The sequence below is a fragment of the Saccostrea cucullata genome, unplaced genomic scaffold, assembly GCF_032062105.1.
Source record: "Saccostrea cucullata isolate Sc308-1 unplaced genomic scaffold, CSIRO_AGI_Scuc_v1 ctg352, whole genome shotgun sequence".
NCBI classification, from domain to species: domain Eukaryota; kingdom Metazoa; phylum Mollusca; class Bivalvia; order Ostreida; family Ostreidae; genus Saccostrea; species Saccostrea cuccullata.
In genome coordinates, this window is record NW_026926384.1 from 62,908 (window position 1) to 77,712 (window position 14,805).

General features: G+C 31.4%; 3 protein-coding genes across 3 annotated transcripts in view; 2 read left to right on the forward strand and 1 right to left on the reverse strand.

Annotated features, from left to right (window-relative positions):
- The window catches only part of LOC134271512 (fibroleukin-like), a 253,551-nt gene that overhangs the window by 55,680 nt on the left and 183,066 nt on the right, over positions 1–14,805 (reverse strand). The gene's annotated exons all lie outside the window — the stretch shown is intronic.
- LOC134271504 (uncharacterized) lies at positions 3,457–9,436 on the forward strand. Its single transcript, XM_062753692.1, has 9 exons — positions 3,457–3,502; positions 3,631–4,341; positions 4,470–4,591; positions 4,861–4,952; positions 5,045–5,085; positions 5,335–5,493; positions 5,623–5,739; positions 5,869–6,498; positions 7,403–9,436. Exons 1-9 carry the CDS (start codon positions 3,500–3,502, stop codon positions 7,490–7,492), a joined length of 1,965 nt encoding a protein of 654 aa, XP_062609676.1. The 5' UTR covers positions 3,457–3,499; the 3' UTR covers positions 7,493–9,436.
- On the forward strand, positions 13,229–14,031 carry LOC134271505 (uncharacterized). The gene is made up of 2 exons (XM_062753694.1): positions 13,229–13,364; positions 13,529–14,031. The coding sequence occupies exons 1-2, from the start codon at positions 13,241–13,243 to the stop codon at positions 13,714–13,716; spliced, it is 312 nt and encodes a 103-aa protein (XP_062609678.1). The 5' UTR covers positions 13,229–13,240; the 3' UTR covers positions 13,717–14,031.

Consider the following 14,805-nt stretch of genomic DNA (forward strand, 5'->3'; position numbering starts at 1 on the left):
CTGATGTTTTGTGTACACCGGGTTTTGAAGAAGAAACTGTGATACTAACAGAAGATTCTGACACACCAGAGGATTCTTCTGTGGTAAGTAAAATTTGAATGTAGTGTGTTTAGTCAGATCCAATAAATGTACTACATGTGTCATTCTCTTGAAAAATGAAAATATGTGCTAGAGCAGTGGAATCATTTTAAGCATACAATCATAAAGAGTTGCAATTTCTGTGTCCAGTTATGACCATAATCTTTAAATATACAGTGTATATATTTTATCAATATAAATCAATGTAATTGCACAAAGAAACATTCCTAACTGCTTATTAGAGAATAAGCATTGGATACCAGTGTTTCATTATTACAATTTCTATTATTCTTCATTTTCAATTCAAGCTACATTGAGCCCAGCTTTACTAAAAAAAAAATATTTCAGATTGATTAAACATGATAAATTATTTACGTTCACATAAAAATGTTTACTTATTTTGCATTTGAATTTTTTTTGTTTTTATACATTCTACAATTTTTTAACATTAAATTTGGAAGTGGGAAAATAATTTGGTTATTGTTTTGAATTTTTTTTTCTGTTTAAGGTAAGTCACTCGTCAGCTTTTTAGAAAAGTTCACGCAGAACCTCTAACTTCAAAAATATTTATTAAAATTCAATTTTTATAAAATAATTATATTCAACAATGTATAATTTTTAACAATCAAAGAAAAAACTGCTCAAAAATCTTCAAAGAAGCAAGATTTATCAGGGACTATTTAGCAGAAATTTCTGCAAGTCTGCACATTTATTAAATTTAACGTCTTGAAACTTAAGCCTCACATACTTTTACTTGGACAATATTTTCGGTTATGATATTGATAGGAATATTTGATATAGGTCTTAATTTAAAATTTTTAGAATAAGTTTTAGATCTTCCTTCAACAAACTTTGCCAAAAACTGGAGAATTATCAAAGCCACTCGAGATAAATTTTACACCATTTTTTGTCTGAAAAATCACATATTTAGTCCAATATTTCAAAATTAACATCACTGACCCCAACTTTTTCTTTCATTATTTTAAACTTCTCGATACTTATGACTGATCAGTACTTAAGTCATACAAAGCTTGATATAAGAAAAAATGATATTGCCTATTTATTTTTCTGGTACCCTAAATATGTTAAATTTTAGTGCAAAAATGTCATATAATTATTTACGCGCATTAATTTGCAAGATTTGATCAATGATAAATATTATTCAAACTATTTTTAACGTGTGCTCCTGCATTAGCTGGATATGCTTTCTCAGCACGTACGCGTTTTCAATTTGCACCACCGAAAACTGAAAATGTCGTGAATTGAAAATCGGCATTGTTACATTTAGAATTAAGAATGGCTAATTAGTCAGCTCGCAGAGTTAGTGCATAGACATAAAATCTTAACAATTAAGTGAGCAACTTAATAGAAAATTTAGCAGCTGCTGATTGGATGAAAAAGCGGGTTAGGTTCTAAATGCCTGTTAATCAACTGTCTCTAACTTCACTGTTTTCAAAATATATCAGTTTCCGTTCTCAAGTACTTCATGATGATTACGTACACTTGTCAAAACTTTTTAATTTTTTTTTCTAAAATCAGAAACAAATACTACATTAGTTAAGTTTCCTCCCGCTAGACAAGCTTTCAAAGCAAGTTAATACCAGTGAGAGAGTACTTCCCTATGTACACACGGGCCACATGCAACACAATTGGTTTTAGGCTTGCATGATAAGACAACATCTATTTATATAGAATGATGGAAATCTTACTGCCTCACCATCCAAGCTTGCATCCAACTTTATTTCAAGGTGAAATATTTAATTAAATTTAAAAAAAGAATAATCACAGATGACAATAGTATCGAACTGCAAATTAATTTGAAAATATCGAATTAATAATTTGGAAAATGATGTTCCTGTTCAGTCAAATGTTGGTAAAGAAATGGGATATCCTGACACTGAGGTTTATCATATTGATATGCGGAGTTCATTATAACTGCTTTAGTTGTATGTAAACAAAAAAAAAATAAATGCATGTAATAACTTTATCGCAAAACAATATTTCTTAACCGTGTATGTAGCGGATACTTTATGTATGCTTCAATTAAAATGGTACTGATCACTCTAATTTTGATAGTTATGTCAAATTATACACGAGAGCACAATTAGTTTACAAAACTAAGGTACATTTTAATCTTTATACAGACAGAAAAATTATGTACAGAAAAATATAAATATTAAGCGAGTAGACTTATAAAATTCATGATTATATATTTAATGTCAAATCAACAAGATACTGTTCTATAAATAAGTCAGGCTCTATGTACTCCTACAAGAGTACTTTGATTAAAAAAATGTCAAGAAAGCTTAATCTCCAGAGTACCTTTATGATAAGCAATCATTTGAATGAGAAACTTTAATTGCTGAAACAGAAACACATATTTTAAAATACTAATTTTCAGTTGTAAATATAAACAAGACTGGTGTTCACAGCATTTATGAGAAATCTGATCTAGCACCATGTGTATACCACCTATAATGCATCTCTTTAACCCTGATCATTATCATACCAGACTAATTGACTCAAAAGGAACCCTAATGGACGCATTAGCTGTTATCAAGAAAAATTACAATAAAGATAAGAATACTTTACATTAAAAAGATAGAAATAACAAAGAAAAGAATGTATTTATATCAAACAGATACATCATATCATTCAATTTTTTTATCATGTTTTGTAAACATGTATTTCAGATCAACTTGTCTGATTTCCTCAAGGGAATGAGTTTTGAAGATGAAAATGGAAGTTCAAATATGATAGATGACAATGCTTTAGAAACCTCTAAGACTGACCCATTTGAGTTTGAAGATGAGGTAATTTTGCAAGATATAATACGTACATGTAACTGAATGACTTAATTAAGTAGAAAATGCTTTATAAATATTTAGAGTTATTTAGAAATAATTTTGTTTATTATCAAACATAAAGAAAGTACTTGAAATTACTTTAAATTTATTTTTAAAGGTGCCACGATGGGTAACCAATATTTCATTTATGATTTTAAATTTTATATCAGTTTAAGTGAAAGGATTAAGTACATGTATCTAGAGTCGTTATATCGTTTTCAGAATTCCATGTCTGATAATAAACAAGTTAATGAAACTGGCTAGATAATTAATAATGGCATGAGTAACACAGGCATGGCAAATTACTTTCATATGTTAAAAGTGCATTTACATGTGTAAAACTAAAATTCCAGTTTTTTTAACTAGAATTCTGATATAGTTGTACTGACATATTGACCTTTAATTTGAATGATCTGAATCTTACATCCAAAAGCTCAATACTTAATGCAGTGGGACAACTAATATATAATGTTTTGCAGGATTTCCTCTCCTACTCTCCAATACCAAAAAAACAAACCTCAACACCAAAGAAATCAAAGCTGAAACCTTTGAAAGTTGAAATAGAAACTGGAATCATGGTAAAATTTACAATTACCTGGTTGATGTAATGCTGTATCTCAGATTTCCTTATTTCTGCAATTTTCTTCTACTAAATATTTTAGTTTAAACTTTTTTGTATGAAATATATTATTTTTTATTTATTCAGGATGTGTCAAGTGACATTGGGCAAATATCTCAAATATGCAGTGACATAAGTATTTGCAACTCAAGTTTTGAGGAAGCACTTAAAAACAGTAAACCAAAGAAATATGCATTAAAAAAAAACAATAGTTTACTCCTCAGAAAAGCTCTGAGGGACGTACCACTATCTATGTCAAAAAGGAAAAGATGTCGAAATTATTGCCTCCAACATATTAGTGAAGAAATGATGAAAAATATGCGATACAAATTCTGGACAAAGCAGTTTGAACAAAGAGTAGAGTGGTTTATTGACAAGATCTCAGAGAGCAAGAAAAATCAAAACTCCATTTGTTTCCAGATTGAAAGTGGAAAAACAGTTTGTGGTTCATGTTTTCGGTTTCTTTTGAGAATGAACCGAAATTTTTACTACACTTATCTTAGAATGGCAAATGATGGAAAAACTGCTGCTGGGTATCGGAATACAAGAGGTTGTGGAATGGCAAAAGAGGGTGCTATAGTTTGGCTCCAGAATTACCAATTTTTTCATGCTGACAGAATGCCAGACAATGGGGACATGATGCTACCATTCAAGACTAAAAAAAGAGACATTTACAACATGTATGTGGAGGAAAAAATTGAATGCTTGGAAAGATCTGTAATTGATGCACTCACAGTCAGTCAGTCTGCATTTTATGACATTTGGAAAAATGAGTTTCCCCATTTAAAGATAAAACAAGTAAGTTTTTTTCTTATAATACACCTTGAAAAATAAAGAGAAAAATTTTATAAATTTGTATTTAAATACAAATATATTTAACCTGTGAACAACATTATCTTTATTGGGACATTTCCTTTTCATTTTAGACCAACTCATTTTCCAAGTGTTCTACCTGTGTACACATTGAAAGGGAGCTGGAAAAAACACGTGACCTTTCTAAGAGAACAAAGTTGAAACAAATGATGCGTGTCCACAACCAGAGGCAAATGTGAGTGCTTTAAGAGTGCTTGTAAATTAATTTTTTAAAGATATGGATTCCCTTAATTTTTGAACTTTTTGTAACATTTTGCAATATCAAAATTATAAACTGACAGATATGCACACTCACCCTCAATAGCAGAACCACACACACACACAAATGTATGACATCTTCTTGATCCAATCTAATTATGTAACTTATTTGATGATTATTAATGGTATTAAACTGATTTGATTAAACCTAAGAATGTTTATGCCTACATTTTCTTTTACCTAAAGGACAGAAAGACGATATTACTACAGAAAAAGAGATATTGCAAAAAATTATCCTCAGAAGCACATGAGCATCATTATTGATGGCATGGATCAAAGTGAGTTAAATTAAATTTTTCCTTATACCAATTCGAATTTCTAAAAAAATGAAAATAGATTAATTGACACTTGTGTTCCGTATATTTTACAGGTAAAACAAATTTGCCACATTTCACTGGAAGACTTATGAAGGTAAATAGCAAAAATGTTTTAAAAGAAGGAAAAACTACAGTATACTGACAAATAATATATCCTTTGACTTTAAGATATTACTTCTTAAAATAAGTTTTTCATTTATTCGCCACCCTATTTCATTTATTTTTATAATGACAAATGCTTTACTATCAATTAATAAGAATAAACTATTTTTTTTTATGCAAAATTTATGTCATTGACTTTTCCTTAGCTAAATGATAATTTGCATTAATTTTCGTTTTTTAGGGAGTAGATCCAAACAGCTTTTTGAAAACCCATGTACAAGGAGTACTAAACCACGGGATGGGAACATTCGATGTTTATGTTGACATCAATGAATACTGTCATGACTCCAACTTGGTGATGAATGTTATTTTAAAGACAATTCACAATTCCATTTCAAAGGCAAGATTTTAAACTGATGCTTTAACAGCTTTTAGAAAGAGGTTTAATTAATTAAGATATTGATGTGATTTTATTCGTATTGAAAAAAAATATTTCTGAATAAGTTATATGAAAAATGTCTATTTTCAGGATGGATATCTGCCACAGAGGCTGTACATCCAAGCGGATAATTGTGCAAGAGAAAATAAAAACAGATTCGTTCTAGGGTTTTGTGAATTGCTGGTTAGACTATCAATATTTCATGAGGTACGTATACAACATGCATAAATTAATGAAACAAAAGTACAGAATATCATTCTTAATTCATGTTGATGCTACTTTTGAAACAAGTTTCATTTGAATGTTCTAATTTCTTAATATTAAATTATTCCGCAGGTGCATTTGTCCTTCCTCCATGTTGGACACACCCATGAAGATATTGATGCGGCATTTTCACAGTTAGCCATGCGACTAAGAAGATGTGAAGCGGAGACAATGCCAAAACTCTTAAATATCTTGAATGGAGCTAAACAATTAAGAGGTCTTTTTGATATAAAATCATGGCTACAACCACATTTACGTGTAATTAAGCATCATTCAAAACCGCTTCATTTTAAATTCAGTAAAAATGAGACCCAAAATATCACAATGCAGTACAGGACCAACAGCAATAAGACATGGAAGACAACCGAAGAAGAAGGAATATTGAATGGCATTCCACCTGGAGAACCTCATATTTTACTACCAAGCAATTTTCACAAAATAGACATACCAAACATCAGAAACAACATTCAGAAACATCAATACAACATGTCAGATGAAGGACAGTTTAGGTGGTGGATATCCTACTTAGAATATCTACAGGTAGTCAAAGATGATGAACATTCCCTAAAGGACTATGCCCTTGACGGAGCAATTTGGTTGTTGCCACAACTAGAAGGCAGGCAAAGAAAATCTGAAGAGGTTTTAGTAGAGATCAACAGCCATCTTCTTGAAATGCTGGATAAGGAATTAGACGAATACGAGGTACTATTTTGTGTTCTCCTAATCATTTTTGTTTGTTTTACTAGGAATTAAATGTTTTCAACTATTTTTGTTGGCAATAAAGAATTATAAAAATGTCAGTTCACTTTATGCACAAAATGGCCCTGTAGATATGCTAAGTAATTGAACAACACTCAATTTTCTATTTGAAGCATTAAAATACAGTAGAGACTTGGTGCTTTCATTTCCTATAAAAATTTTCTCCTCTGAGTCCAGGTCTTGGAGATCTGGCTGTATGAAACAACAATGTTCTTGAATTTTAAGGTAAACATGTATAATTGAGTACTTTCTGTTAAGAAAAATAAGATGAGCGCATTCTCTGATCTAAAAAGTAAAACATGTCGAATAATCCTCAGAGACAGTTCTATCATTAACTAGTTGCAGACTTTAGATCAGAGTTGCGCTCTATATTAAATATCAAAAAATGGCTTTAAAAATTGGCCGTTTTTGTAGACTTTTTCAGAACACAAGGAAATTGACGCATTTCTTGATAATGCATTGACTGGCCAGAAAATGATGGCATTTTTGATAGATATGAAGTCACCAAAGATCTCAGTGATATTTAATGCATTGTTAACAAAAACTATGCAGTTTCAGTTTTTCAGAAATTCACAGGGCCAAATATGGCAAAATTGAACCATGTTTTTTTCTTAAGTACTATGTCTGTATACCATGTCTTTTTCAGTCTGAATCACATTTTATTTATCTGGAATATTTCAAAATTTGAAGAAAAAAAATTATTTATCCAAGTTATCTTACTATAGTGAATTGGCTAATTGATGTATTTCGAAGTAAATGTAAAATTATTTTTGCAAGATAACATCTTTAATATAATTTTTAATGATGTTTCCAAAAAGATTTGATTTTGGGCATGTTTGTGTTTTAGGTTATCGTGTCAAAGGGGAAAAAAGAGGACAAGAAAAAAAAGATTGCGAGGAAAAGAAGATCTGACAGGAAAGATAAAGACAGTTCTTGAATATCATAGCTGTATACGTGAAGCTTAAAAATTGAGTATGGAGAGTTTTTGCCAATGACCTTGGACTTATATAAAATCATTCTTCGACCACAAAACCATTTTGTATGCATATAAAGATAGAAGATTGATACCCCAAGTGCATTGCTTTGTACAAATTCATACTCAAATGTAAATAACTTAGAGATGAAGGATTAATACCCCAAGTGTATTGCGTTGTACAAATTCATACTCAAATGTACATTACTTAGAGATGGAGGATTAATACCCCAAGTGTATTGCGTTGTACAAATTCATACTCAAATGTACATTCCTTTGTACAAATTCATAGTCAAATGAACATTACTTAGAAGGGAGGATTAATACCCCAAGTGTATTGCGTTGTACAAATTCATACTCAAATGTACATTCCTTAAAAATAGAGGATTAATACCCCGATAGTACCGGGTATTGCTTTTCACAAATACATACTGAATTGTACATTACTTAGAGTTGGAGGATGAATACCCCAAATGTATTGCTTTGTACAAATTCATACTCAAATGTATATTACTTAGAGATGGAGGATTATTACCCCAAGTGTATTGCTTTGTAAAAATTTATACTCAAATGAACATTACTTAGAGATGGAGGATTAATACCCCAAGTGTATTGCGTTGTACAAATTCATACTCAAATGTACATTCCTTAAAAATAGAGGATTAATACCCCGAGAGTATTGCTTTTCACAAATACATACTGAATTGTACATTTCTGAGAGTTGGAAGTTTTATTCCCCAAGTGTATTGCTTTGTACAAATTCATACTCAAATGTACATAACTTATAGATGGAGGATTAATAACCCCAAGTGTATTGCTTTGTACAAATTCATACTCAAATGTACATTACTTAGAGTTGGAGGATTAATACCCCAAGTGTATTGCGTTGTACAAATTCATACTGAAATGTACATATCATATAGATGGAAGATTAATACCCCAAGTGTATTGCTTTGTACAAATTCATACTCAAATATACAATCTTCGAGATGGAGGATTAATACCCCAACTGTATTGCTTTGTACAAATTCATTCTCAAATATACAATCTTCGAGATGGAGGATTAATACCCCAAGTGTATTGCTTTGTACAAATTCATACTCAAATGTACATTACTTAGAGTTGGAGGATTAATACCCCAAGTGTTTAGCTTTGTACGAATGCATACTAAAATGTGCATTACTAAACAATGGGGGATTTTAAAATACCTCAAGTGTATTGCTTTGTACAAAATTATAGACAAAAGTACGTCACTTAAAGATGGGAAATTATTATCCCAAGTGTATAACTTTGTTCAAATACATACTCAAATGTGCATTATTTTAAGATGGGGGATTAATACCCCAAGTGTATTGCTTTGTTTAAACACATACTCAAATGTGCATTATTCAAAGATGGGGGATTAATACCCCAAGTACATTGCTTTGTTCAAAACACATACTCTAAAAAGCATTAGTTTAAGATGGAGGATTAATACCCCAAGTGTATAGCTTTATTCAAACACATACTGAAATGTGCATTATTCAAAGATGGGGGATTAATACCCCAAGTGCATTGCTTTGTTCAAACAAATATTCAAATGTGTATCATTCAAAGATGGGGGATTAATACCCCAAGTGTATAGCTTACTCTAATGTACTTTATTTAAAGATGGGCGATTAATACCGCAAGTGCATTGCTTAGTTCTAATACATACTTTAATGTTCATTTTTTTTAAAGATGGGGGATTAATACCCCAAGTGTATTGCTTTGTTTAAACACATACTCAAATGTGCATTATTCAAAGATGGGGGATTAATACCCCAAGTGTATTTCTCTGTGTAAATACATTACTTAAATGTGAATGACTTAAAGGTGGAGGATTAATAACCCAAGTATCATTGGACTTAACATGAGTATAGTGCCTATAAAAAATGTCATTCTTTGAGTATTTTGCAATAAAAACCTAGAAAAGGGACACATTGGAATTTCCTTTTTTATTCTGGAATGCATTAAATCTGTTTTATACAATATGCTCAAGTTTTGGTTTTATGTGTATATACTTTTACATTCTACTGTTTTTTGTGGTGCTGCCCCTGGTGTCTGCCATCCGTAAATGGTTATCAAACTCTGCATAGGCCAATATCATAAACATGTATTGCTCTTAACGAGAAATTGTTTAGCTTAGGTAACATTACACTCCTCTGATCAGTTCTAAAACGGCAAACTCAAGTGTTTCTACATCCAGATTTTTTTTTTTTGTTTAAATAAATATAAGTGAGAACAAAGAAATTTATAGATCTGATTATTGTGTGAAAATAAAACTGAAGATAGTAATCTAAGAAGAACATCATTCCAAGGATCATGTAATAACTGAACACTGTATATTTATTGAAAGATACTTGCACATTAACATAAATCAAGAAACTCATAAGGCCATACAGATACAATAATTGAAAGATAAGCAAACTCTCCGCCTAATCCCTAATGATATTCTTCCTAATGATATATGTGTGTACTCTGACAATAAAACCTTCCTTTTGTAATGCATGTACCTGACTTCAAATAAGAGAGATAAGAGGGGAACACAATTACTTTATCATTTATAGGTATATTTAATGCACGGCAAAAAAGTTGTCAGTTCAAATGTTAAGGATTTTACAACTTCCAGTAGGTGAACAGCAGATAACATACTTTTTCTTTACAATATACTTCTATAACTTTTTTCTGATTTAATTTTAATTTATTAGGTAATTGCTAAATATTGCTTGAAATATTTATTGTGTGTTCATTTTACTTAGAGAAGCTGTGCTAAAATGTGTGCAAAACTTGTTCAGCTGCTTTGTAACATTTAGGAAATCCCCCATAACCATTCATCGCCTGTCAATTTATCAGCAATTCTCCATCAGCACACTGCAGTGCTGTAATGTGATCCTGTTACAAACCCTATACTGGTCAGTTCAGGGTGTAAAAGTGTTTGACATTATGAAAAAGTATGAAAGAGAGCACTATAAATCTGCAAGGACCAAAAATCTTTTATGATAAAATATAAACGAGTTAAGGGTACTTACCACAAACAAAAAATGGATGCGCGGGTTGATATTTATTTTTTGACTGATTTTGATTTGTAATGACATAAATAATAAATCCCTGAAATATAAAGGAATCGTAGGTTTTCCTTGGTGCTTAGATTTGAGATTTTAGTTTGCCTTCTATATAATTCCATACAAAATTTTGCACAATCTTTTAACTTTATGACAAAATCTTATAAAATTCCCCCACTCTACTTGGTAATCATTATTCAAGTTGTCAATTTAAATGCAAATCGATGAGAAATAATGCTGATTTCTATAAAAAGTTTGTTTGTGTTATTTATCCTTAAGCGAAGCCTAAATAAAACCAAGGGTAGGTTTAAATGTTTCTTCTCATGCTGGAGAAGTGGATGTACTAGATGAGGAGTCTGGATCTTATGGGAAATAATTAAAACAAACCTAATCTATGACACTTCAATTCTATTTCCATGTGTATGATGATCTTGCACTTCTCTAAAAATGTTGTTTTAATTTTGAAGTAACTTTACATGCATGTTCATCAATGCCTATCCTGTTATTCCCTGGTGGAAATTGATATGGGTATCCGACCCCTATGAAGATTTTCAATTTTATTGAATTAATATGAAGTTATCTGAAAATTCTTACAGTCCAATCTTGGGAAAAACACACAAAGCCACCAACCCCTTCCCCAACTGATCCTTACATGACTTGAAGCAATGCATGCACATGTACATGAATGAAAGTGAGAAAATAAGTATTAGTGTTTTTTACTGATAGCAAATGTTTCCATATTTGCGAGAACTTTGTAAGATTTTGTCACAATGTATAAAATATGATCAGAGAAAACGTTAACAGCATCAATAATAGTATATTTAAGAAATGAAGAAAACTGATCTTTTCTTAATATATAATATTTTTATTTATCATATACTTAGTAGTAAATACGCCGATTCTGCACGATGTAAGGGGTGACGTCACAATACCCCATATCACGGACCGGTCCAAAAATCCAAATCACGTATCGGACCGGCGGGCCGAAAATCCATATCAAACCGGAAGTAACGTTTGTATTAAGTTGAAAAGTTAATTTACTTGATTTTATTCAAATATACATATAAAATAATTCTTGAATGACATTTGTGGTCTTCATTTTTTTTCCAGTTTCCTGAAATTGGCTCTATTAAATTTTAAAGAAAAATGTCACTAACAAGCACAAACATTCTTCAACGATCATATGTGAACTCGCATATTAAGTATTTTGAATATATGATAAATAGAATACTACATACTAAAATCCATATCATATGTCACATCAGCCCTCGGGCCCCATATCAGCCCTCGGGCTGATATGGGGCCACTCGGGCTGATATGACATATGATATGGATTTTAGTATGTAATATTCTCTATATCATTTATGTCATTTCTATTCAAAATCAGTCAAAAATATGTCCATCACTCGGGAGTTATTTAACTCCATGAAAAACTTTTGATCATACACTTTCCTGAGACCTTATTAAACCTCCCTTTTATGAAATTTGTATTTTGGTTAGTTTAAAAGAAACCATATATTAAAATATTTTAATGTAAGCATGCACTTTTACAATATTTGATTATAATTTATCATCTATATCCAACATTTTAGGTGTACAATTGTAGATTTCAATTAAAAAAAAGTATTCAAGATATTTTCATCAAACTTCACATATACAATTGTTTGTAGTACAGTAACTAACATACACCCGACAGGACATAAATTGTCCTTTGGAAAAGTTTTTCTGTTAAGGACAGATGATACAAGTACAAACAATTTTTTTCAAAATATTTGAAAATAACAACTTGAGTCATGTTTTCATGAGTAAAATGATTAAGTTTAACCACGTAATTTTTTATTTTTTATTCTAATTCCACAAAAATGGGATTTGAAGTTAACATTATTTGTATAGATTAATAAGGATGTCTCCAGAGAGGCAGAATTCTGAGCATCACAGAGGGTTTACAATTCCTTTATATTCAAGAAATGTATTTTTTACATCATTTTCAATAAAAATTAGGCCAAAAATTTATATCAATCCAGGCATCCAATTTTTGTTTGTATGATGTCCTTAACATATAAGTTGTGCATTCATTTACATGTGTCAGATGTCCACTGTTGTTTCTTTGTTAATGTTATACCAAATGCAATGATTTCATGACCGCAGTTACGGTAATAGGAGTTTCATTTTCAGTTAAATTCAGGTGAGGATTACTGAGTTCAGCTCAAGTTTCAAACCCAGTTTGCCTGACTCAGGCTTAGCTGATAAACTTACTAGTACCTTACCTAAGACATATGTATGAAAACTGGCATAAATCTTCAAACTATATGCTCATTTAAATTTTCTTTTTTAGATCCTAACAAAACAGCTAATATCTCGCCGATAAGAAAAGATTCTACAGAAGTAAATGACAGTAGCGACAATGGTATGTGTAATCAGTATTGTATTTTGTCTCCATCAGAGCAGAATTGCTCCTCTTTAAAACAGTTTTATTTTATCGTTTTAAAACAAGAACACACACCCCTACCCCCTCTCAGACGCATAAACATACATAAAGCTACAAAACCTTACATATACTTTAGTAATCCTTAATCACTAATGCATTACATTTTTTGTTGTTAAAGTTTCATCTGAGGAACAGAATGTTATGGCGGAGAAAACAAATGTCTCGAATGAGAAAACTTCAAATGATGAAACAGGTGTCTTGCAGAAGGAAACTTCAGTAGTTACCAAAAAAGAAACTCTGGAAGGGATTCATGAAAAGTTTAGAGGTAATAAAACATCATTGCCATTTGATAACTAAAGTTGATTTTATATGATGGCAAAGATAATCTTATTGCTTAGATTTATAGTAGTTTGACTCCTGATTTTTACTGCATATTTGGGGAATCATTTAGACAGTATAATAAAAAATGGATAAATTTTGATTTTATAGGCTATAAAGAACTACCAGTTGTGCACTTAGTTCAACCGGACTTCATCAATCTACTAAGAGAGCCTGACCAAAAACATGTTAAAGAACTGGAGGAGGAATTCATTCTAAGACCACAGAATTACTTTCAGTTAATGGTCGTCAACATCCGTGGCGAGTTTGAGGCAAACTATGACAAATGCCATGTATAGGTCATTGGAGGCAACCACTCTCGACTAGCACTCCAGAACATATTAAGAAGGGAGGACGTCACAAACAAATCCCCATTTGAATTGAAAATGTGCCTTATATACCAAGATCTAAGTCCAGATGAGGCAAAGTACATCGCTAATCAACATAATGAAGTTAGGAAGATGGGCAGTGATTTAGATTTGGTAAGCAGGGCAACCTTTTTTAGGTTTGCATTGTTTGAAAAAGCAGGAATGAAATCTGCCCAAGAAACGATGGCCACTGAAACACCAACATAGAAAGCTGTGATAAGACGATGGAAAAAGGGGCTTGAACTGTGCATGGGATCAATAAGTGTAGGTTATACCTTTATAACTTCTTAATATTTTATCATTTACACAATTTTAAAGTCTACAAATACAGTATTGTTTAATTAGAGTGTATTACCGGTAATTGTATTAATCATTTTCAGAGGAAAACTCTAAACAACCGGTTTGGATTTGAACTGAGGCTCGCTCAGCTTCCTACTAAGGTTTGGGAAAATTTTCTGAGATGTATTGAGAGATTGAAGCGGGATAGGAAGATAGGCAAAGTCAGTGGAAGACTTCTCAAACCTATAGACGGAGTAAAGGACGACGTCCTCACAACTTTGCTACAGCAGTATTATGATGGAGAAATCAACTTTAAGGAGTTGACTGTGCTTTGCAACAGATCAAAAGAGTATGTATATATACGAGTATAGATGTGTGTCAAAAATATCTGAATTGAGATAGGAATTTTGATCACAATTTTTTAAATGAAATAAATATTAACCTCTTTTATTCTAGCTGCAATGAAGAAAGTTCTCGAGACACAGAAGCTGATAAGTCCTCTGAAGTGCAAGTGGAAGAAGAGGTATTTTGACTTTTTTATTTTGAATACCTTTCAGGGTGGTAATAAGGTTAGATAACTAGGTAAGGGAATTCAGCAAATTTATATAAAATATTCTCCGGGTTCTTGTATAATAGGGCCATTGAGCAGGGAGGGATCTTTTTCATGCCAACACCTACTGCGACACGGGACCTTGGTTTATACGGTGGGATTTAAACCTGCGATTGACTCCTTACTTCGCA